Source organism: Platichthys flesus, chromosome 6, assembly GCF_949316205.1.
Source record: "Platichthys flesus chromosome 6, fPlaFle2.1, whole genome shotgun sequence".
Taxonomy (NCBI): Eukaryota; Metazoa; Chordata; class Actinopteri; order Pleuronectiformes; family Pleuronectidae; genus Platichthys; species Platichthys flesus.
The window spans coordinates 25,467,544-25,493,527 of record NC_084950.1 but is presented as its reverse complement, the minus strand read 5'-3'; the positions used below and the strand labels follow the sequence as shown (position 1 = coordinate 25,493,527).

At 40.4% G+C, this 25,984-nt stretch overlaps 1 protein-coding gene across 1 annotated transcript in view; it reads left to right on the top strand.

The window, feature by feature from the left end:
* Nucleotides 1–724: 724 nt before the first annotated feature.
* Nucleotides 725–25,984, top strand: part of lrriq1 (leucine-rich repeats and IQ motif containing 1) — a 36,894-nt gene continuing 11,634 nt past the window's right edge. The window contains exons 1-22 of the mRNA XM_062390168.1: nt 725–1,059; nt 1,840–1,936; nt 2,160–2,236; nt 2,330–2,420; nt 2,967–3,172; nt 3,462–3,536; nt 3,869–5,365; nt 5,979–6,131; nt 6,212–6,362; nt 6,878–7,071; nt 8,465–8,592; nt 8,806–8,879; nt 9,890–9,983; nt 15,371–15,550; nt 18,733–19,104; nt 19,601–19,784; nt 20,631–20,756; nt 21,222–21,311; nt 22,670–22,803; nt 23,472–23,543; nt 23,649–23,737; nt 24,572–24,673. Coding sequence (XP_062246152.1) covers nt 943–1,059; nt 1,840–1,936; nt 2,160–2,236; nt 2,330–2,420; nt 2,967–3,172; nt 3,462–3,536; nt 3,869–5,365; nt 5,979–6,131; nt 6,212–6,362; nt 6,878–7,071; nt 8,465–8,592; nt 8,806–8,879; nt 9,890–9,983; nt 15,371–15,550; nt 18,733–19,104; nt 19,601–19,784; nt 20,631–20,756; nt 21,222–21,311; nt 22,670–22,803; nt 23,472–23,543; nt 23,649–23,737; nt 24,572–24,673 — 4,303 coding nt within the window. The 5' untranslated portion in view covers nt 725–942. The remainder of the gene's footprint in view (nt 1,060–1,839; nt 1,937–2,159; nt 2,237–2,329; nt 2,421–2,966; nt 3,173–3,461; nt 3,537–3,868; nt 5,366–5,978; nt 6,132–6,211; nt 6,363–6,877; nt 7,072–8,464; nt 8,593–8,805; nt 8,880–9,889; nt 9,984–15,370; nt 15,551–18,732; nt 19,105–19,600; nt 19,785–20,630; nt 20,757–21,221; nt 21,312–22,669; nt 22,804–23,471; nt 23,544–23,648; nt 23,738–24,571; nt 24,674–25,984) is intronic.

Below are 25,984 nucleotides of genomic sequence, written 5' to 3'. Positions count from 1 at the left end.
TAGTTATTATGATATGTTCTTGCACAAATTACCAAAAAATATATAAGGAGATTATTTACACATTTTTCATGTCTGTCTGTCATCCAAAGCAAAAACAATTTATTTTTCAAGTTGTTCTTGGTAACCTTGGTGGAGATGTCCTTGAAATTACTGGTCAGCCGGGAAAGTATAAATAACAGTTTGCTTCAATATCAGTACATCTCACTATTTTAAATGGATAAGCCAGTCTGTATCAATATTGCTGTTCTTGAAGTCAGTCAGTTATCTGAATTCATATAAACACTGAAGACATGAGAATAAAACTTGGTTAGAAAGTAGAAGTTCAGTAGCTGTTTGTTGTGTACAGCTTTGTTTGTCCTTTGTCTATTATATGCACTGATGCTTTTAAACAATAGAAGTTCATAACTCATAAAAAATATATTAAAGTTGAAGGAGTAACCATAAGTCTATTTTAAATGTTCTTATGGATGTTGGTGTATTTACTTAGTGTCCTTGGAGAAAGGCTATGAGATCCTGTCATAAAGAAAACATTTGGGCCAAAGTCAACTTCTGATAGCAAATAAAACTGTAAATGTACAATTGGGAAGTCAAATTTTGTGAGTCTCTCTTTCTTGTCTTGTAACACAAACAATGGAAACAGATGCCAAACAGTGTGGCATCGAAGGCAGCTTCTTTTACGTATCAGTGGCAGGTTCTGTTGACACCGGAAGTGGCTCTACGACCTCCCGCTGCCACGGTTAGAGCTTTCCCTCACTGCTAGAGAAGTCGTTCCTCTTACTAACAAATGTTGAATTAGCCATTGCGTGTTGAAATACACACTATTGAGAACACGTGTCAGTCACAGGTGTTTACAGGCGATAGAGGCAACGTGAGTGAAGTTTGTGGCGACTGACCGAGACCAACTGGGACCAGTTAAGTTTACCAGTGAAGTGTACCGTCGTCATGGCGGATGCTGATGAGCTGTTTGAAACAATCATGCGGGAGCTAAACGACGTGGTCCTTTCTGAAAGTGGCGATGTTGAAGAAGAGCTGGAGGAACTTCCCTTTCTACAGGACACGGTGAGTGTGTGAGTCCTGAGCGCTGAGAGAAGTTCGTGTTAACTGAACCGGACAGGTGCAGGTGACGACGAGCTAACTGGAACTGCTTTTGTTAGTCAAGCCAGAGGATGGTGGCGTTTTTGCGTATTCCTATTATGTTAGTTATATGCATTGAGGTGTGTTTATGTAAACAGAGAAAAAACGTAAGCACACAACACCAACATATTAATACCCATACTATATTAGACTGATACTATCAAAACCTTATAAACCGGCCCAAGTATGTGTTTAGGTAACACCATAAATATACCCACAAACACTCACAATAAGTAAATGTTTTTTTTTTTCAATTAGTTTTGTTAAATATATAAGTTTAATTCAAGCCCCTAGCCTAAACACACTTTCCCCATCGACCCAGATGTTTTGAAGTTTATCATTTATCAACACGTCCTTCCAAAGTAAAGTAAGTCTGATAGCATTCTGAACCAATAAATAATAAAAGAATGTACATCGTTTTCTTTCAAAATAAAATACTGTATTTCCAACTCATTGCGTGTTCTGGCTGCCAGTTGAATTTCATCCGAGGACAATGCTGTAATAGATGATGCTAGAGTCAGCAGGTGTTTCGGCCTTTTGATCGCTATAAACGTTAAAAAAGCTGAGGCTATAGGTAAATCTGTCTGGATACTGGCTTGTATGGCAGTACTATGAAAGCCATGGTATTCTAAAATATAGTATGAGTATGTATGAATTTGTTTCTGTGATGAGACCAATTTAACTTTAAAATTAATTTGTCAATAGGTCTCCGATGATATTCCACCCTCTCTGCTCAGTTACTTTGAAAGTTCAAAAAGCAGAGCAGCGAGAAGTGAGAAGTTCATTCTTGAGGAACTTGAAGGTATGGAAACTAGCAAGAACATTATCAAGCATGTTTATACTTCTGTAAGATCGTCTTTCCTCTGTTAAAAAGGGGCGTTAAAGCTTCTGCATTGAGATCACTGTTGTTAAAAAGAGAGAGAAGTATCTCCAACAAATAAGACTTCCAATGATCCCATCGAAAGGACGTAGATTGTCTCCATTGTTGTTTAAAACATCTACCTGTTCTTTGAACTATATCCCAGACCTCACTGCATCACGTCACACTGAGGACATGGATAATTTGCCTGATGAACTCGATAAGGACATGGCGAAGAAGTTGGTAAATGCCTTGTTTCAAGTCTCTTACTGTTTGACTCGTCAAAACTACAACAGGCCCACACAAGCTGATGAAATGCATGTTTTTCTGAAACAGGTTACTTTTGACACAGAAAACGAGTCCATCTCTTCTGCTGAGACAGAAGCACCTTTTTCTCACGATCTGTCAGTGTGTCCTGACATTGAAGGTACAGTGCATGTTTTCGAGAATGAAGTAAACATGTTTGAATGGTGATAGAAGCCATCTTTAGAATATATCTTTTAATGTACATATTTCCCAGTTAAATGCACCATCATTGTGATAAACACTTACTGAAGTTAATCGTAATGAATGTATCAGGAATCCAAAAGAACATTATTGTTTTGATGCTTAATACAGTTTGTAGGTATTTATGAAAAATTAACCATAGTAAAAAGTTGTAAACCTGCAAATGTAAACCCAATAAAAAAATATATTACCATCTGGGTTATATTGCAGTTATGTGCGATATAACTTTCTGCATTACAAACACCTCTGGTAATTCTAATGTTCCCCACAAGAGGTCCCTGTTGTCCTATTTTTTGTTCTAATCTATGACTTGTGTAGTAAAGAAATTATGAACATGTACATAATCCCACCTATTCAAAACGTCTTTATCCAGCATATTTCAGGTAGTAACTGTCACTGCATAGTTTGACATGGATGGAAGCACAGAGAGCTGGGAAAAGAAACAATTCTCTCTTACTTTTCACAGATGAGACTGAAACAGATGAATATGTGGGGCCTGGACTGGGAGTCACTAAGAGCTCAGAGGAAGAGGAACAGATGAAAAATAGCACAGAATCCCATAGAGAACACAGAGAGAAAAAATGCTGTGAGGAGATGAAGACAGACGAGAAGAGGAGACAGAGACACAGAGACTTCCAGGAGGAGCTGAAGAAGATCATGGAGGCAGAGAAGGTGAATCATTCGTGACTCCCTCTACTCAACATACTTAGTTGTCATAATAATTCTTAATGTGGCAGATTTAGGGTTTCTTAAGTTTTACAAATGAGCCAATTTGTGATCCCCCATTTAGTCATGATTTATTTTATATATGACCGACTGTAAAAGGGAAATACGAACCTAATAAACATGTCTAATACTAAATTAGTTTATTAGGGAAAGCTGAGGAAATTACTGCCTTGGACAAGTGTGGTGTTCATATGAACATAAAGGTGATTTTTTTTGTATTATTGCTTTTATCTAGCTTCATCAGAGAGAACTGGAGTTGATGAAGAAGAGAGCTCAGGAAAAGCTGGAAGTGGAGTTTCTTCTTAAGCAAGTATGTCCGAATTTTCCTAGGCAGGGACTCAGTGAAGGTGTAGTTAATTATTCACTGTGTTAAAGCCAGGGTTGTTAATCCTGGAAAAGTTACACACATGAAAACACGAACGTCCACTGACTGACAACCACTTGCTAATGTCTGACTCGTCTCTACTTCATCTATGTATTTCTCTTTCACCTGGACCAAATGAAAACGGGTTTCTAATTTTCATGTGGGTTGTTTTATTTGCTCACAATACAAAGTTTTGATTTGTTTATTGAGTAATGAATTAGAAATTGAATGAGACTTACTTTGTTGTAACTATTGTTGTGACTATTTTCACCAATCAGGAGCTGATCTGCAACTTACAAAAACAAGTGGAGGAGGAAAAAAAGATGAGAGAGGAGGAGCAGAAAAGGTTCAAGGAAGAGGGGGAGAAGAATAGGAAGGAGGAAGAAGAAAAGAGGAGAAGAGAGGTTGAGGACATGAGGAAAAAGGAAGAAGAGATAATTAAGAGGGAGCGCATAAGGATGGAGGAACAGATGAGGAGACAGAAAGAAGAAAAGATAAAAATGGAAGAAATGCAACTTAAAGATGGGATCAGAAGAAAGAGAAAAGAGGAGCAGAGGAAAATGGAGGAAGAGGAAAAGAGGAGATTTCAAGAGGAGGAAAAGGGGAAAAAAGAATTGGAACGAAATATGATACAGGAAGAGAGAAAGAAGGAGGAAGAGACAAAAATAAATGAAACAAGACTTAAGGAAGAGGGGAGGAATAGACGGATAGAAGAAGAGGAGAGAGAAAGGAAGGAAAATGAGGAAAAAATAAAGGAGAGGGATAAGAGTAGGAAAAAGGAGGAGGAGGAAACAAGGGCAATGGATAAAATGATGGCAAAGAAGATGGAGGAAGACGAAAGGAGAAAAGAACTTGAGGTTAGGAAAAAGACTGAGGAGATGAGGAAAAAGCTGGAAAAGGGTAAAATTGAGGACAAAGGAAAGAATTTGGAGGAAGAGAAGATGATAGCTAAGCAGATGAATAAGAAGGAAGGGGAAGAAAAAGATATTGAAGAAATGCAACTCAAGGAAGATGGAGAAAAGAGAAAGCAAGAAGAGGAGATGAAACATAATATTGAATTTAGTGATAAAAAGAAGGAAGACGTGAAAACAACTGAAGAGGACAAGAGGCCATGGCAGGAGCAAGAAATGAGGAAACAGAAAGAAGAAGAAGAGCACAATAACATGGAAAAAGAAATAAGATTCAAGCAAGAGATGGAACAGAAAAGAGGCAAAAGAAAGATGGAACCTGAGAAAAAAACAGAAGATGATGTGAGAAGATATAAAGAAGCAGACAATTGGTGGATTACCAACTTTGGAGTGCAGGACACCGAAAAGGAAGAGAGGCTGAAGCTGCAAGAGAAGAAAAGAGATAAGGATGGACCTAAAAGTCAAAACAAGACAAAGAATATCAGTCTGACCTCATGCACCGTCTCTTTACAAAGCCAGTGCACAGTCAGTGCCTCCATCTCTGAAAATGTACAACAACTTGACCCAAACAAGAATGTTCTCTATACCTCCACATCTCAAACTATGAAACAACCAGATGCAGATGTATCGCCCCGCACCTCTTCCGGCCCTTTACCCATGTGTCTTCCGGAGCACACAGAGCAGAAGAGACTGTCATGGATGAGAGACTGCATCCCGTGGTCCAGACTGTCTCTGCAGAACAAGAGCAAGCAAAAAGTGCATGTCCGAAGTCGCAGGGGACTGCGTAGGGCCTCCGAGGCCTGTAGTCTGCCACCCGTCTGTCCTCAAACTCTGCTTCAGTCCCCAGGCTGCAGATCCCTGCAAGAGGTAACCTTTGCGCAAATGTTCAGCCATGACGCGGATGCTAGTTATTAAACCTCTGCCAAGGCCCAACATTCCCTATAAGGAACCACTTTAAGATTCACTAGATTTTTAAAAACCAAATTGCACACACTCATAGATATTAGTCACCTAAACATGCATGATCTTTTTCATCTAAAGGAGGAGGACGAGAGCGGTGGCAGAGTTGTGAATTATTCTCTTAGAACTCAACGTAATTGTTGAATAACATCCCTTCTTATACTGTTAAAGAAAGTAAAAAAATTTAAAAAATGCCCGTCCCTCATGGAAATCCATTGGATAGTTTTGTATAATCCTGCCAGCTAAAAAACAAACGCAGACAAGAGCAATCTCCTTGTTGAAGGTAATGCAGTTGTTTGAACACTGACACAGGATTTTCTTGCTAGCTCTATGAAAGAGAGTGCTTTGTTTTAGCAGTCTCACTTTCCTGGTGGTCTGTATTTGATATAACACGATACAAAGTTTTGTATGATACAAAATATTGTATCATAAAAATATGATACGAAGACATATTCTTGTGCCTTGCCATATGTTCCAAATTAACCCCTGAAACCTGATGCAACCTCTGCCTCTCTCTTAGGTTACCACGGTGACCCTGGAGGACTTGCCTGGCTGCAGCTTCGTCGCTCTCGTTCAGTGTCCTCAACTTCAATCCCTCACCCTCAGACGCTGTGGCCTAAAATCCCTGGAAGGCATCAACCAGTTACAACAGCTCTGCTACATCGATGTAGAGGTGACTGTTGAACCAATATGTGATGATTAGTTACTGGTGCCATTGTTCATGTTGTTCATACTGAATTGGTTTTGTCTCAGGGGAATGACATCTCTTTTGTGGATTGTGAAAACATGGCGAGTTTACAAGTTCTTCGACTGGGACACAACAAGTTAACATCCATCCATGGTTTGAGTGGAGCTGTAAACCTGAATGTTCTGGACCTCTCCCACAACTCCATCACCCGCATTGGTGAGAACTTTAAAACCCATTAGCTGTTCTTTAAAATCTCAAATTGTAATGCTTTAGAAATTAAATACAGATACAAGCTGAACGAATGAGGGGATAATATTTGATCGAGTCTTTAGTCTTGTCCTTGGACTGTGAATGTGAAGTAGCAGCCAAGACGAAGCCTTCTTGTGGGGTCTGCAATATTCCACAAGAGGGCAGCCTTGTTCTCCTTCAGTCCTGGACCTCATTCACTTCAATCTGTATTTAAATGTGATTCATTACTAAACTCAACCTGGGCCCTGAGGCATGGGGCTAAAGTCATAAATATATATTGGCCAGGCAAGAGGTTAGATGCATGGAATGGTACTTTCAGCTACTGTAACATTTCCATCGGACTCACCCCTAAACTTATACATACAGGTAAGGGCAAGGACTCTCATTTCAGGATAGATTTTTTAACATGCTTATGATTTGCTTACTGCTCATACGCAGATTTATCCTTATAAGAAGCTCTTCTCTTGTTGTTTCTTTCCCAGCTGGTCTGGAGTCTATACGGAGACTGCAGAGTTTGTCACTGGATCACAACCAGCTGATCAGCACCAAAGGACTGAGGGACACGTACACCCTCCTTCACCTGGACTGCTCCCACAATCACCTGGCTGCCGTGGAGGGTGTGGAGAACTGCGCTCTGCTGCAGACCCTGGACCTAAGATCCAACAGCCTCACTGAGGTAACAACAGCTGAGCAGTGGAGCTGAGGTCACACTTCACGTCAGTGGTGCAATTTTAGATTAGACCTTTATGGAAGATGATTAAGTTGTTGGAGGGAGGTGAAGGACTGAAAACGCTTATTGAATTAAACTGTTTTCATCATGTGGGGATGTAAATCATTTGTATGGATGGATGGATTTCACATGGAAACTCAGGGATAATAGTTTACTTTTCTATTTTTTACTTGTTCATTTTTTATCATGATGCAGAAAATTAGATGTATTGTATTACTTTATATATTAATGTATATATAATCATAAACCCCAGATGTAATTTTAGAGAGGGTTAGTGTGTATGTCATTAGTCAGAATGCTGAAAAAAGTTAAACATGTAAGTTTGATATCTAGCATGAAATCCTTCAAAAATAATAGGCTAAAGTATTACATATACATCTGAACTGATTCATTGAAATGAGCAACACAAGAGGAAGCTAGTTTTAGGGCTCACATCAGTACCTTGAATCTATCCTAGTTGAACAACTTATTGTGAAAAACAACATGTTGCATGACATTTCTTATTCTTCTTTTTCTAGCTGGTTGAAAAATACTAAAAACTAATTCAAATAAATGTTAAAATCTTAAATGTAACCTGAATTTAAGACCTTCCTGCAACCCTGTACAGCACAAGGGCTTTAAATGAATCGATGACCAAATAGATAAAGGAAGAATACAATGCAACAAAGCCAATGATTGTTCATTTTGAAAATGGCAATGCAATTATTACCAGGCGTATCTAATTCCAACATATAAATGTGCTAGATTCAGCCTTGCAGACTAGTTTTAATCTGCAGTTCTTGGTAAATCATGGTCTGTACAAAACATTGTGATGAAACACATCAAACGTATATTTCCACATAAGATGTTCAGAACAGAACACTGATTCTATCGGTGGACAGGACACATTTACAAATTATTAAAGGTGACTATACACTTCTAAGTCTCAGAAATGTCGGCTTTAGCAAATTCCACTGACAACTTAAAGATAGTAATGGCTGTTGTATGTGTTACTGAAGCTTTATGGAGAGTAACTCTCCAGTAATTGCTTTATAAGGCAAAGTCAAGAAAAGTTAAATATTATAATATTATATGAAATTAAACATAAAAACAAATTTTCATCAGTATGAAAATGTGTACATCCTCACTGAGTACACGCTGAGGCACCACTTGGTCTATGACAAATTTCACTTGTGTCCTGAGACGAGATGATGACTGTAAGCACAGCAGGACTAAAACAACTGACAGTGATGGACGGGGTCTTCCAGTCGCCTGCCGACCAGCGGCAGTGTAGAACCTTAGTCCAACTCCTCAGCGTTACTTGTGTTGACTGACTTTTTCCACCCCGTCTGTCCATTAGCCCCCCAGTCTGAACAACCACATCCTCCTCAGAGAGCTACATCTAGGTGACAACAGCATCTCGTCGCTGCAGGGCCTTGCTGTCTGCTGGCTTCCCCTCATGCAGCACCTCTCAGCAGCTGAAAACAGGTTCATTATCAGCAAAGCTTTATTATTATAACCAGTCTTACTCCATATCTGTCTGTGCCTGAGGTCTGTTGGGTGTCGGAAATACCAAAGAGGAAATCACTTTTCGATTTTCTTGAACTCAAGTATCATTGAATATAAATTTAAATGTACCTGTGTTTTGCAGCAATATGAATTCTGTGTTAAAGGCTCACAATTTGTCTCTGTTTTTCTTAGAATTACCCTCCTGCCCTCCATGTCTGATTTTGTGTCCCTTACAAATTTGGATCTTCGCTTCAACTGCATGTCAGGTAACATGATGTGTTTGGTATAAATAAACATATGTTAATCAAAAAAAAAAAAAAAAAAAGGGAGGGGCGGTGGTCTAGTGGTAGAAACTTGGACTATGGGCAGAGAAGGTCTCTGGTTCGTCTCTGGTTCGTCTCTGGTTCGTCTCTGGTTCGACTCCACGGAGAGACAACAAAAGACGAACCTGGTCTGATCTGTCCAAAAATCCAAGAGTCTCCCTACCCTGTCTAGTGCCCCTGAGCAAGGCACCTTGCTCCCCCAACATCTGCTCCCCGAGCACCGTACATGGTCGCTCACTGCTCTGTGTGTCCTGCACACAGATGGGTTAAATGCAGAGGTTAAATTTACCTACCATTGCATGAGTGTGTAGTGCATGTGTTTGGTAGAAATAAACCTATCTTAATCTTAATGATGTCTTGTTTAAACAGATTATAGAAGTCTCATTGCCTCTTCTCAAAGCCGACTCCTTCTGTGTTTATAATCTAGACAAATCGAAATCCTGTGTTGTTTCATTTTCTTTTCTTCTGATTCTTCTTGAGGTGATGATTAATCACTTTTTTGATTTGGTGCCTTGTATGAAGCCCTTTGTCTTTTTTGGTTTTGAAAATTGCTCTATAAATTAAGATTATAAATATCTGAAAATACAATTGTTTTCAGTGCAGTAGCTTTTTTCTGTATGTATGTTTTTCCTATTCCATACTTCTGTTCCTTACAGCCACTCAGCCAAAGATTGATTTCATTTTACGATATAGTTCCACTGTAAATTTAGATTTACCAGACGTTAAGGCATTAACCCTTGTGGATCCACCATTTTATAGTATGCTGCTGCCTTCATGTTGGCTCTGTGCTGGCTGTCAAACTACAGTTCAGTTTATGACTCCTTGGAAATAAGATGCATAGGTCTCTATAACATGTCTCCATCTGTATAACCAGCTGAGGCAATGGTGAAAGTGGGGAATAGACTGATAAATAGACACCGCATGGCAAATGTGTTTTTCTACGTCTCTCTCAGAACTGCATAACGTGTGTGAAGGTGTGGAAGGATGTCTCTTCCTGCAAGAGGTCCACCTCATCGGGAATCCTCTTCAGCAAGAGACTGGCTGGAGGTAAGGAGATATCTGGATGGAGGAGTGAGAGCATATTTCATGGGCTACTGTTTTCCTGCAACTAAATATTTTCTGCTTTTAAGGCACATCAGGCAGAACTGTTGTATTAATCAGATTTTAGTGCCGCAGTAATATTCTGGACGGCTGTTCACAACTTACTTGAGTATGTGTGTCCCCGTTCTCCCTACCTCACAGTTTCTAATCAAGATAGTATAATAAGACATTTTCAACGGTCTTTCTGGGAATTCTCTGGAAAAAAGTTTCAGCTTCTTGCGGCTCTGAAATATTACTCGCCATGATGGATGTTCAAAGGAACATACCAGTGAAAATCCAGTATTTCTCTTATCAAAAATACGGTCTATTGGCTCAGAGAGTCATAACATTCCAGCAGAACACAGGCCTTCCTCTCCACTTCCCAGGATTAGCGCTGTGATCCGCGCCTGCTATTAGATTACTGCGATGTGCCACCGACATCTGTGTGTAAGGAAGTGCTTGTAATTCCCAAAATATTGATACAATAGAAAAATCAATTATCTTTTCTGTGTCGATTTGCTCACCCACGTATAACACCTAAATATTTTGACTGTGAAGACAATTGCAGTGAATTGCATGAAAAATATGCAGTGATCACTCATTCTGTATTTTTTTTGTCAACCTGTCATGAGCAATGATCTCAGCTGTTGCAGGTTTGCAAAGTAAATTGGCTCCGCAAAGTTGGACACACCCATATAATATCAGAAAAATATACAAAATATGAAAAACTAAACTTTTCTTGTCTCTCTGAAAATCCCTTACTGTTGCAGGTTTAGAAAAGTTTTTCTGGGTTTGTTTTTCTAATGTTTTTCTGGCTGTTGTATGGTGTATCAGTAAAATTCGTCAATCCTTTTTTTTAATTTTTTATCTGCAATTTCATAACGTAGAGTTAAATTTCAATGGCAAATGTAAACCATTAATGCCTTATTTACTGCTGACAGTTTTAACATAAAATTAATGTTTTTTTATTTGTTAATGTCTGTGTTTTAGTAGTTTATGTTCTTAAAAAAAAAAAATACAACCCAAAGACACTGGTTACTTGTGGTAATTTTTCCATCTTAAGCCTCAACTGAAACATAACCTTAATATTTGATTGAACTTTTCTTAACCTCCAGTGCCAGCGCTGGAATCAACCCTCTGTATTTCCACACGCATTCCCTGCCCTTTCATCCTGAGCCAATGATAACACCAGCTAAATTAGAGCACCAAACGGCAAAGCGTTAAGAATTCCACTACCTCTAGACTGTTCCTGATCCCGAAGAAAACACTGGGCTTGATTAATCAGGGTCACTTTAAGAGCCTGTGTTTTTGAGGAAGTCTTCACTAAATGAAATACGGACTTGTGCTCTTACGGACTAGAAGCGGGGGATGAAGGAATGTGAGCCAAGAACAGTTTTCCCCCTGAAAGGAGAGAAGGAGGATGATATTTTTATCAATTTAGAAAAGACTCAGTTTGACTGGCTACAGTTAACATAGACGTAGCTGTACGGAGAGAAAGGGATGCACATCTAAATTGTTAGTTTCATGTATTTGATAAATACACAGTCTTGATAAATTCACATTTACAATACCGCAACAGGAAAAGATTCTTCACAAAAATCATGAAAATGATTGTAAGAGATGTCTTTATAAAACCACAACTCCACCCCCTGATTTGTCTGATATGAATGAATCACTGTCACTATCAACAACCCATGACATCTAATTATTTTGTACATAGGTCTACTCTGCATTCTTCCATGTGTGTCTAAGTGGCGTCCAGCCCTGAATTGAATTACAATCTGCACCTCAATGAGCTCATGTAACTATCTGAAGGTCCCATTTGGGTTTGGAGCTTCATTTCATTTGAGGACAGCCAGCTATAGAAAACATGCCTGAAGGGTTGGAATCTTATCCCGATCTGTGTCAAAGAGGCCAAGTGGGCCACATGAAAACTGTATCCCCCTGACAATACACACATCCCGTCTTCCATGGTGATGTCTCTGACTCAGGGTGGTGCTAGGGTTGGGAAAACTCTGCATGCTGTTTGTGCAGAGCATGAACTGCTTAATATCCTCCACAGGGATCTAGAGAAAGGGATCACAACTCGTAAATGAATCAGAATCATTTCACTGAGTTAATGCTTTAGTCTCCGCTTCACCTTTATTAGTTTATTACCAATGGCCATAGTACATGAAGCTTTGTTTTTCAGACAACCCAAAGAGATATACTCTTCAAAATCTATTAAAGCCATACATTGGTAAAACATGTAGATATATATGTAATGTGATACAATATGAAATAGTTTTCACAAAATCACATTATGAGCTGGTGAAATGAAAAGCTAGCCCTCAACACATGTTTTCTTCTCCATGGTGGCATAGCAGCAGGATTTAAGAGCATGCATCGCCCTTGGAATCAGTTTTGCGATTCCCAGTTAATCATTATTTCTTTCTTTATTGACTTCATCGCCTGAAAGCTTGGATTTTTTTGTGTGTTTTATTGTTGGCTGTCCCTAGTGTCCTGTAGATTTCCCAGCTCCACATTTTCCCACTGAACACAAACCACATTTGGCGTGTGCTCTGCTGCTGGATGCTCGGAGTCTGTTTCTCTGGCAGATAGTTGAAATTCTTCTGCTTGAACATCCTTAGCCTCGGGCAGCAGTTACCTCTTCCCCCAGACTCATAAGCAGTTCAGGGCTTCCCTCCAGTTTGAAGGCTAATACTACCCAACATATTCCATTTGTTTCGGGGAGGGGGGGGGGGGTTATCCCAAGTACCTGTGTAACAACACTTTTAGACACAACAGTATAAAGTTAACAATGAAGTAAAATTGACTCAAACGGTTTAAGATTATAATGGCGGATCACGGTGTACATCATTTTTACCAGTTAACAAAGTTCAACAAATTCACCAAACACATTAGCCTGGTTACACCAGAGGACAAAATGTACAATGCAGTCAGCAAACAGAACAGCTTGTACGCTGAGTGGCCTCAGTGGGACCCACAACTGTTTTCTCAAACTCTCTACCTGTCAGGATAAATGGAGAGTAGCTGCACGAGCCCTCCTATATTGGAACAACTTTCTAGCCCATGAGCTATACACCAATGAAGATGGGGTTTCAATAAGACAATCATCGTGCAACAAGATGGGGATTTTGAATAGCTTTGTTATTGATTAAATTAACATCTTGAAATACAAAACAGATCATAATTCATGAAGACCTTTCACCACAAGTCTTAAGCCTCTTAAGATGTTTGTGAGTCCATATTGACCACAAGCCTGAGGCGGACATCTGTACCTCTTATTCCTGAAGGTCTCTCACTTTAACATCTCCACTGAATCCAAAATGTCTGCCTTTTTTTATTTTTCATTCATATCACTCTCAAGGCCTCTTTTTTTTGGGAATACACAAACTGTAGGACTCATCAGCTTGTTTGTATTCCCTGCAGGGGTGAAGAGATCGTTCGAAATGCTCTATTATCATGTAGAAAAATATAGTGCAGCAATAATTCAGTTATTTGAAAAGTCTGAATGTTAATGTATCAGCAGAAAAGGTCTTGGATGACAGATTTATATCAGAGCTGTGAAAAATAACGCGTTAACAGATTAATTCGTTATTTTTTTTTTCTGATGAACCTGAGAACCTTCTGGACGGGAAGATCGTGTTCCAAAAAAACAAAGATCGAACATTCAATAAAACCAAGGTGATATGTTCACTCTGTGGGAAGACGTTATCGTTTCACAGTAGTAATACCAGCCTAAAGTACGTGCGTGGCCTTCCGCGGTTGCGACTGCAACCGCGGAAGGCCACGCAGTTGCATCGACGGACTAGTTTTGCTGCCCGTGTTGCAGCGCAATTCACCGCCAGAACACTAGGCAGAGTAACATTTTACTGTTTATTTACATCGCCACTCCGGCTCCTCATAGCCTATTTCTGGCGGACAAATCGGCCAATCAGTGACGGGTTATACAAGTGGTCATACTTTCGGATCTCTTCTGCCAAGTGCTCTTCTATTTGGTCCATGTTTGTTGTTCTTAATCTTCCGTGATTTCCGCGTATTGTGGGGCATGAAACCGTAAACTAGACTCCGGACGGGATGTAGTAAGCAGACCAATCACAAGCCTTGCGGGCTGCGTGAGGCTCGCGTCGCTTTGTCGTATAGTTAGAAAAATTGGCGGACGCACGCAAGCCGCCAGAGGGCTCGAAAGTGGCGTGTTGCGTGTCTTGCGTGCATGCGTGCGCGCATGCAACCCGACTATAATTCAGCCTTTTAAGGCCGGCGCATGCTTCTGCAACTGCGTCGGCGGCTTTTCACTCAGCTGTGTCGCTGGACTCTTTGTCATTCATGCTTCCCCAAGCTTCCCCAAGCGCTGCGCGTCTTAAGGCCGAATTATAGTCGGGTTGCACGCACGCACGCATGCACGCAAGACACGCAAAACACGCCCCTTTCGTGCCCTCTGCGGATTTTTCTAACTACACGACAAAGGGGCATGAAACCGGAAACTAGACTCTGGACGGATGTAGTAAGCAGACCACTCACAAGCCTTGCGGGCTGCGTGAGGCTTGCGTCGCTTTGTCATGTAGTTAGAAAAATTGGCGGACGCACGCAAGCCGCCAGATAAAGCCGCCTATAATTCGGCCTTTAGTTTGCCTCACCAACTGGCTAAAGAACGACTAGCTAAGAGGACCTTGAGAGGCATAAGATGGTATCATGGTTTGGTTAATGGTTGTTTGACAAAAAATATAAAAAATGTCAACCATCCTATAAAAAGAATGGCTAAGAAGCTCAAATAATTTCTGTTTGATTTAAAAAGAAAAGAAAAAAGTTTTATTCAACAATACAAGGCTAAGAAGCCCGAATTCTGTTTAGAATGAAGATTATATTAATGTTCCATATGGAATTGCAAAGAGAACTGCTAAAGAACTGCTTTGTTGCAGCACCATTGTTTTGTTTATTTATGATTATTAAAAGAAAACATGTTAAATATATATATCCGTCTTTTGTCATAAATTGTTTGTTTTCACAAAAAAATACATAGAAATCGGTAATGTGATTAATCATGATTAATCCATAGAAACCTGTGATTAATTTGCTTAAAAATTTTAATAATTTCACAGCCCTAATTTATATACATTACCAAGCTTAGTCTCTCAATGTCTCTATTTTCAAATGAATGTGGTCAGTGCTGCAGTCAATATGTGGATAGTTTATATTTTTCACTTCAATACATATTTGGCTAAATGAACCAGATAATTTGTTTATGTTGTTGAAATGCAAATAAATATTGGAACTGAATCATAACTGAAGCAGTAATGCCATTAAAACACTGCTTTAATGGGAAACTTACCTTAGTTTGCTCTCTTTTTCAGATCCACTCTGCAGAAAGCCGTCGCTGGCCTGAGAGCCATTGATGGTGAGGAGACAGACTCCTTTCTGTCAGCCCCTGCTGTTCAACAGCTCAGCCTAGCCTCAAGCAGCTTCCTAACGCTTTGTCAGGCTCAGCTTAAGCAGATTCGTGATTTACAGCAGCAGCACAGCAGGGAGCTCAGGTAAGAGAGAAATCACTGACTGCTTGTGTCGAAGTGCTGTCAGGTTTGGAGAACAGTGTGGAGAACAGTGGTCAATGAAAGTGGTTTGTGTGTGTGTGAGTGTGGGTGTGTGTAGGAGCCCCCCAGAAAACTGTTTATCCTTTTAGAGCTGTATATGAACCCATAGAGGATAAAATGGTTGGTGATAATTATTGTTAACTATTATCTTTATGAATTCTAAATTTTGAAAATGTTAAAGACCACAGACATACTGACAGATTTAACTGATTTTTTATCTTATAATCTTCAGAGCGCACACTCTAGATGATTTGGCCACAATGTCAGACCACACACTTGCCTTCATTAGGATACGATTTCACAGAGGTGATTCCAGAGACTCACAGAAACTCAAGATATTAAATCAAATTTCAAATCAATCAATCAAGATAAAGATATCTACTTAATATTTATACATTTTGCAGTGCAAACTGGAGGTGTGTTGGAAATGTATGGCTGTTTATAGTCGCAGCTGTACGAGTACGCAACATCTGGTAGGTGCTGCGTTCCGGTCAGCTCGCTCTCGTTAGCTATTGTGGGTTTCTGTCAGAGCCGATAATCATAAATATCAAACATGCTTGATATTTACAATTGGACATCGGGGAGACTCTGTGGTATTGATATTATTTTGTAAACCTCTCACACTTCAGGATTGTTGGGGCTGCTAAGAAATATTTAGATTTTCTCAACAGTAATAATTGTATTTATATGACATTGTATTACATGCTGATCCCCTGTATGTCAGACACTTATGAAGCAGTCAGCAATGTTAGCCATCCTCTTGCTATGTCTGATGGATAGGGCGTAGTGAGCCTGAAGACAACGTCCATCTATTTTCACAAGTCCTTCAATGTCACTGGCCTCCACACACACATTGATGGTCCTATGCAAGACAGACCACCAACACTTGAAACAGTGGTCAACTTTCTGCGTATCTTCATGACCTTTCAAATTACACAACACAAAAGATGAAACGTGGCGGCGGCTATCCGTACGGGTCACACCAAGGACTCCTATGGCTTGGGGGGTTAGCATGGCGCTCCCTTTGCTTCACCCCTCACTGTGTGCCCTCTTCCCCTCTGGCCTCTGGACAATGAGCCTTTCTGGGGGCTTTCCAAGGACCAACACGGCCATTTAACCCCTGGCCTGACCTCGTGTCAGACTAAGGTTCAGTGGAGGTGAGAAGAGCCACACGCCAGACCACTGGTGAATCTAAGGTATGGTTTCATAAGTTGTCTTTACGAGGTGTAAGTTAGAGTCTGAATTCAATTTTCTTCACAAAGTGCCTCTATTTTGGACAGATCACTTATGTTTAAGATATTTAACTGAGCATTTAAAATCTCCTTCCCCTTACTTCAAGCATCTTGTTGGAAAACAAGTGTCTCATCCACAGCATATGCATAAAACAAATGTTTGTGTGTGTCCTCGGGTGATCCCGTATGACAGAGAAATCCTTAAAAAGTTCTTCTTCTTTATTCTTTTTCTTCTCCTAACTTAATTATTTTAGCTCTTTGATCTCATCACCTTGCCACAGAACAGTGTGAAATAGTTTTAGAAACAAGCGGAGGGGTTAATGTTGTAAAGCAGAATAAGCCTATATTGTTATCTAGAGTAATTGGCTTTAAAGTCAGTATTCATGCAAGACACTCCAATAAATACATACTTACATAGAAAACACAACAGATGTAACATGTTAGAAGAAGCCATTGGCTGTTAGAGATTCTCTCGTCTCTGGCGTGAGCGTGGAAGGATAAACACACCCATGCTCCACCTCTACCAACTCTACCTCACTCATCTTACTTAACTTTGCATAATAAAGGGAACTGTACGTCTGACATTACCCATGGAAGTTAACATTGAGCTGCAAGCTCACTTCCTGTCGATACTGACTGAGTCAAGGCTGCAATTTTGTACATTTTATCGAAACACAATGCTGATGTACATTGAAAGAGTCACTTGTGGTGTAAAATGTTATCTTCCTATTAAAATGTTATCGTCCTTAAAATGTCCTGAAATGTAACCGAAAAACACCGATTTTGCAAACTACACACAAGCAGTAGAGGGTATACATGAACCCTGTTTTTTGCGGCAGGTTTTTACAATCTAAATGTTACCCTGCTCTCTTATTCCACTGTTATATGTGCTTGTAGTGACCCTGGAGTGAACCAGCAGGTAGAGCGAGGAGGGGTCACTTGTGTCAAAATCCTTTTGGACCCCCCGACTCCTCTCTCTCTCATCCCACTGAGGACGAAGAGCTAGGTCTTTGTAAAGAAGAAGCTGGACTACCTTAGGCTACTGGCCTTCCAGACTGGCTGAGTGTTGAAGCGTCTCTGGCCCCTCAGGGTTGAGGATTGGGCGGGGATGGGGGGGAGCAGATCCAAGCATTGCTAATAGATTCATTAAGTTTCCATTGAGGTGGCTTTGTAGTCAGTTTATCCCCTCAATGAAAGAGACATTATATGGTATTAGGGCACACACAGTGCAGGGAGGCTGCTCACACAAACACACAGACACTCAGTGCACTTACCTCAACTTGCCTATCTTCTGGACCTCGCATTTATTACAAAGAGTCAACAGCTTCCATTCAGTTTGTTCGAATGTTTTCCCTTTAAATTTTTTTTAAAACATTTTCATTAAAGTGTTGTAAGCAAATATAGTGATGTTGTCTCATGTGCAGTTTCTTTATTGAAGCTTAGATTTGGAAATTTGATGACCACTCAAAATACAGTTTTGCCACTCACACACACATTAATGCAGTGCATTTATGTTAACCCCTTTTGCTCAAGCACACAGACTAGAGGAGATGGGGATCAAACCACCTTATGGTCAGTGGATGAACTGATCTATGTCCTGAGCCATAGACACAAACAAATGAAAGCTTTTAGATTGGAAAACTTGCATTTATATGTATTAATGTGTTCTTTGACTGCATAATCAGGAATCTCATATTTATCATAAAAGAGGCTCTGTCCAGTCAACATGAGTAAGCATGACTGTGATTGATATAGGCTGTAGCTAAGATAGGTTGTCATTCAGATTTTCTTTAGGTGGGTCATTAGTTCCTCCACTTGTGCTGCAGCGGCTGCAGATATCCTAAACAGAATGAACAGCCCTTCCTAAAATATTGTGTTTATGTGTGTTCACAGTAATGCCTCAACTCCCCTGGATGCTGTGAAAAGATCCTGTCGACACTTCACTGAGACTCTGAAACTTGCTGTGGACCAGAGGTCGGCTCACGAATACAGCGACACCGTTGTGTCTTCAGGCGAAACAATGCTGGAGGAAACACTGGACATGGACAGTGCTGCTCTTAAAAAGCTTGCTGAGCACTCAGAAATTGGGTCCACTGAAAAAGCTCCACCAGTCATTCCAAACAGGAACAACACCAACTGGACATTAGAGGAGAAGTTGTCCTTCAGTCATCAAGGCCTTCACTCCTCGGCAACGATGGAAACAACCACTTCCTTTCAACTTAAAGTGGCTCCTGTGTCCAACCATCAAGGCCTGGACTCCAAAAAGTAAATCACCAATTTACTTTTGCCTCAGTGTGAACCTCAAAGGAGAGGTGGTGGGAATCCATCATATCCAACACTATGCTTTTAGAAACGAATCAATGAGTTGAGCTTGTTTGTATTGACATTGTCCACATTATTCCTGGATAATAATTGTAGAAAGATTTTTTTTATATAATACTTTTCATAGCAGCTGAGCATTTTATTAGTTTCTGCTGCGGAGCGTTTGTCATCATTGCCGCCTCCTCTACTTGATTTACAGCACAAGATGCTGAGCATTCTATTCATTTTAACACGCAGCTTCATCATCAACACTGCGCTATCTTTGGGAGGACAATAGATCTTTGATATGAAGGGTGGTTCTGGACAGGCTTAAACCCTCCTGCGCTCCAGATGTCTGCTCATGGATAAATTTATGTTTTGAGAGGTGCTATGACATCATATACATATCCCTCACTTTGTCTGTGCATGTGTGTGTGTGTGTGTGTCCTTTGTGGAGCAGCACAGCAGCAGTCGTGATTCAGCAGCGGTGGAGGAAGTACAGACAGAAATGTGGGAACATCAGCAGCCCCCCCACAGCAGAGAAGGGAGGTGAAAGAGGAGGAGATGGAGGAACGCCAGAGTCAGGACCTTCTGATGTTGACAGAAGTGTTGTTGGCCAAGATTATGCAGCAACTATCATCCAGGTAAAGCTGTTGGAATTCTGTCAAATATATGGATGTTTATGTCGTCTGATTTACAGAAGGATATATCCAGTGACTAGTTGAAGTATATTTAAAATGTTATAGGGTTTTACTTTCCACAGACCTGTAGCATAAACTGTGAGAATAATTAATTAAATTCATCAAAAAGTCAATATTTGCAAACCAAACTGCTACTCAGAATGGACAATATACTATAAGTTGCCAATGTGTAAATTAAAACCTCACCAGCTACAGCTTCACGTTTGTGGCAGAAGGTTAAAGTCACTTTCAGATCTGAAAAGTTTCACTTTCACCCTTATACATCCATCTTCAGGCCTCATACGTGCTCTGGGGGTTTATTCAGCTAATCCTCTGCACAGGCGTGAGCTGCCGTTCTAAAAAACATGCTACTCAACACAAATCCCCTCTCAACACAAAAAAGTGTTTGATGAGTCCTTCAGGGCTCTCCAAGGTAAAAGGGGAGGTGACTGGTGCAGTAGGGAAGTGTGTATCCATGTTGGGGTTGTGATTAATCAGATTCCAAAGAAGTGTGGTATTAAGAGTTCCAGGATTCCTGCTCGGTGCAGCTTGAAGTGAAGTGTGCCCCCCCCCCCCCCCCCCCCCCCCCCCCCCCCCAGCCCATTGGGAATTGGAGGATTTAGAGGCACACTGAAACTCCATTTGTCTCGGAACAGCCCGGAGTCACTCAGAGTTCAGACAGCAGAGTTCTCGGCAATTAAAAGAGGGGTTAACATGTTTTATCTCCCTAATGGGATAACACACAATATTTACGTTTGCTCCTTGATTCATGGAGACGTTTCAGCTTTTTCTTTCTTTGTGTACCTCCAGGCGTTCTGGAGGGGCTTCGCTCTGAGGAGGAGGCTTGAAACTGCTCTGGCTGCTGTCACATGGCCCGACAGCGGAGAGGACGAAGCCTTTGAGGGGGTAGACGTGCATGGATTTGTCTTTGATGAGGTATGCACACAAGCTCATGTGCTATTTACTTTCGTTGGTCAGTAATCCCCCAACCCTTGCCCCAACAGACACACAGACCTGCAGAGAGGCTGATTCAAAGATACCTAAAAATATACTCTCCCTCTCAATACATACACACACAAGCACATAGGAAGATTTATAAAGACACATAATCATCTCTGCATACATTACATATTGAACAAAACATAAACACTTACAAGACATAAACCTACAGACATGCAAATATGGACACAAAAACATAATAATACCAATAAACACATCACATACAAAATACACAACCATAACCTCCTTCCACTATTATATATGCCACAACATAAATAGAGAACAGCATGTTATATATTGTATATCATTTTACATTTTTTTGTTCACCAGTTGCTGGCTAGAAATGAAGTGTGTATATTATTGCTGCTAATATACAGAAAAAATCTTTATATTTTCACAAAGGCAGCACTGGAGAAGCACTGGACATTGCCAGTTTCTGAAGAATCATCTTCCAGATATCATCATGGTTCCGAGCAGCCACTTTCTCTCAAGGTGAACTTACTGTCTATAATGTTTTTAAAGCTTGGTGGAGGGGAGCTATGTGCGTGTGGCATGTGCATTTTGGGATTTACCAGCCGCATGTGTGATATCAGTGGAAAGACCTTTTTTACTCACCCGGCCCCTTTCTCATCTAACTTCGGTTCCAGAATTTGTCTCACATTCCCTGATAGTTCTTTAAATTTATTCTCTTGAAAAACAAGATTTTCCTGGAGGACAGTTGCTCAGCACCAGCAGATGTCATTTTTCACACGACTGGCTGTCATATTTTTTTTCCCTCATCGCTTTACCTCGTGTTGGATCTATTCTTTGGAGCAGGCTCAGCGCTGTACATCATGGTAGCTGGTGTAGGCCCGCTGATGTGGTGCAGCTGCTGTCATGGCCTGTTTCAATGCGTTGACAGTGAGGTAAACATCAAAGAAGGGGATGAACAATTTATCACTTAGAGAAAGAGAAAATGAGACCTAAAGAGTAATTAATTTAGTGGGTTTCACTAACATATGAGCGTTACGTCAGTGTGTAAACCTGCCTCGGTTAAAATTGTCAGCAAAATACCTCAAATGAAAACATGCACTTTCGTTTAAATGGGACTGAACATTATGTGATACATTGTATTTCATTTTTGCTCAGGTATACTAAAGACTCCATGTTGTCTTAAAAGAGTTAAAAGTCTATTTTCCCTTGTAGAGCATCAGCATGGCAGCTTTACACACCTCAGATTAGGATTCACTTTTCACTCAGACAGGCACCTGCAAAGTTCCCTATGTTAAAAATAATAATTTTAATATAGATTAAAACTCTTTTTGAAACTAGTATGTAGATTGGCTGCTGTACACACTGTTTTTGTAAAATGCAAGATGTTAAGGAGACTATGATTAAGGGACTCCAGATGTAAACTAGCTTGAAGCTATAATATGTTATAGTTCATCAACTGGTTACATTTATGTTTTCAACTGTCTAATCTCCCTTTCAAATAAATTAAAGAAACAAACGAGAATTGAACTCAATAGAGCACATATCTCCGCCAAGGCCCAACAGCCTTATGAAACCACATGTGAATTCACAACACTCCGATTTTTATTTGGACCTGCTCCAAATTTCACACACTCATATATATCAATCCCCTTAACATGTCCAATGAATAAAGAAAGTGGGAAAAAGTCTGTATCCACCCCCAGATGCTCACCAAATGTAATAACTCATTTAGTAATTGTTGTGTAGTCCTGCTAACTAACAACAGACGCACATGAAAACACAACCTCCTTGGCAGAGGTAATACATATTGAAAATGTACTCAAAAAAAGTAACAAGAACTGTGACTAGTTGCTGACAGTGATCGGTGTTTATTTCAGCCTCCTGGGCCCTTTCCTGAACCTTCCCAGTACACACTCCCACCAACACCCTTATGGAGGCCGAAGCAGGCCTGGGTGGCAGGAGAACAAGTGGACTCCACAGGGATGAAGGTTTCATCAGAGAGTTCTATCAGGTAAGTAAACCCATGGTCTGATTATTCACTGAAATTGACTGCTAAGAACTACAAGTGTAAGTCATTCACCACTTGATCTCTATCTCACACTGTTTTTATACATTTTCTACAATATTTCATATCTTCACGTAGAGTCAGAACAGTGTTTATTGGTACGCCTTTATGGATTTCCAAATAATGTTGTGAGTCTGCACATAGTAGAGACCCAAAATACAAAAAATATTTTTTTTGCAATTAAGCTCCTGGACAAACTGTATGTGTAACCTGGATTCTGCCTGTTCTCAATTTTGCTTTACCTGACTTCCATATGATGCACTGACTTTGTAATGTCATTTGCATTTGACTTAACGATTTAGATTTAGATTTACATTGATTTCAATAAAATCATAATAATTTATATCAAAATTGTATCCATCTTCCGCAACATAGTCTACAACTTAGTATATGTAGCATTTAAGCTAAAAATCAGACCAGGTACCAGTGAACCACATTAAGTTGGTAAAGACTGCTGTAAAAAAGATTATAAAAAAATGCTTGTTTATCAGATACTATTATCACTGATTTTACATATATGATAAATAAAATAAAATGTGTTTGAATATTTGAAAATGAATGCATTAGTAATCTTCTATGTTATCTTTCAAACACAATTATCTCTTTGTTTTCAGAAGCAAATCTCCTGCTTCAACTGCAGCGCTCAGTGGTCTCTCTGCAAGATCAGAAAAGATTGTGCAAGAATGGTAAATCACCTACGTGTGTGTGTGCGCCTGTGTGTGTTTGTGATGGGGCATTGTAATTCCATGAATGGGATTATATGCGCCATTTCTGTCCACTTTGTCTCCAAGGGGGTTCCAAGACAGCAACACAGCTCTTCTGATGCTCAAGAGAGCTCACAAGATGAGTTCCAAGAAGCACCAGCAGAATAAATATCGAGGTGAGTGTGTGTCATATTTCTGGTTTTGATACTTTTTAGTTAGCAAAACACGATAAGGCACATTTTAATATTATGAAGGCAGATCAGAAGCTCTTTTCTGTCAGTCTCCTCAATCCTGACCTTAAATCACCAAATATCCCCATCACACACAAAATGGAAGGTACTGCTGTTATGACATAAACTCATTTTCTAAAGAAAAAAGAAAAGTCCAGACAAATTTTTGCGCCTTGTCCATATCATTCCTTTTCCTTTAAATGTGCTACAACAGCAGCGAACCTTTCCACCCCATGTATGTTAATGAGCCATAACAGACAGCAGAAGCCAGGACCTGTCGCCTCTTATTGGGCCTTATTTGAGAGCCTGCAGAGGAAATAACGATCACCAAGAAACCTCTTGACAATTCATCCCATGATGACTTTCACTCATTGTAGTGGTTGACTGCAGCTGCGTTGAAAGGTGACCTCACCTCTGCTCTGCTCCAATAAACAGTAGTCCTGCCATGGTTATCATGCCATGGTCGTGTAGACGGCCGCTGCGCTTTGATCACAATTGCGAATGCATGATTCCAATAGCAGGGCTCTTGTCATCTTGCTCCACCGACACACAGGTCTATGTCAGCTGTAACTCTTAATGGCGTCTGTCTCAGTGGAAACAGAGCGCTGCTCTAATATTTTCCGAATGTTAGGTCCTGGTTTTCTGATTCTGGTTTTAGGCCTGCCTTGTCCTTCTTTGACCCGCCTTTTCTCTCTCTCTCTCTCTCTCTCTCTCTCTCTCTCTCTCTCTCTCTCTCTCTCTCTCTCTCGCTCTCTCGCTCTCTCGCTCTCTTTCTCCTAGATCCCTCCGTCTGCCTTGCATTGTTCAGAAACAGCAACTACCAGCAGACTCCAATGGAGGCACGAAACAGGCCTGCCCCGCACAACAGAAATCATGTGAAAGGTAGAATTCAGGACATGCAACACATTTGTTAACCGTTTAGCAACACCGTAAATACCGCTTTTATTGAACCATATGTAGAGGTTAGAGCCGCATTTCACAAATCATGCAACATGCAAAGTGCAAGTGGCAATAGATAATTTCCTGACTACTAACTTTGACATGTTGAGCTAATCAAAGCACACAACATACTTGTTGTCCAAGCAGAAGAATGTGAGGGCCCAGCAGGACTAGGAGTAAGGGATCATTTCATTTCTCTTTGAAGTTTGGAAATGTCTTCATTGGTCATAATAACACTATATTCACCATAGATGGTGAGATCTGTGAAGACCGCAGCCTTTTGTCTCAATGATCTGACATTCCTCGTCTTTAGTGAGTTCTCCTCAAACATTTCTACTGTCACTCTTTATTGTTTGTGCTGGACGCTGTGTTCAGAGCTTTTTCAGAGAGAAGTTAGAAAACGTTGTTTACTGTATTTTCATCTGCAATGAAAGTTTATTGTCAAAGTTTTTCATGAAATGAAACTGAACTTGTTTTATTACTGTTCATGTTTTATACATAACATGTCGCCTATTTCAGAGGTCTTTTAAGCAATCGACACAATCTTCAGACCCAAGTTCACGACTTTTCAAGATAAGTAGTTATCCCACAGTTTGACCCAGTTGCTGTTGTGGTTTATCAGAGGACATACAAGACCTTTTCAACAGGTCCTACAGACTGAAGGCACACTGCCCAACCCCCAATTAATGCAGAGCATTGATATTGAACATATCACATGTCCAAACCTCAATAATTGACACTGCATTTCCTCCTTAAGACACACTTGTTGGAAGTGTGAAGCTGATATAAGGAACAGTTGAAATGACATACAGACATGGTACTTTGGGACAAACCAGCTACCAACTGATTTTAAGCTACGATGATTTGTTTCCTGAGGACTTTCTTCCTATTGTTATGGAGTAAGACGCTTCAAACAAGTCTATAGGTTGACTGTAATGTGAAGTGCACTGATGGAAACGTGTCTCTCTCTTTCTTTCTGCTGTTGCATCCCGTCCTGCCCTGAAGTTCAGAGACGTTTTGGAGTTGTGACATCCACAGTCAGTTAAAAAGGGAGGGAGAGCTTTAGGCAATGCAGCAGGGGGGACGGGGGAAGTTGCTTTTTATCAGGAGGGCCTGTCGCCATCTTTCCTCTGCACCCCACCCAACACTATTCCATCAGGATCAAGGCCTCACGTCCAGAGAGCATGACGCTCGCGGTCCTCCAGCAGTCAGAGGGACGCTTCACCAACAGTATTTGCCAACAGGCAGTGAAGT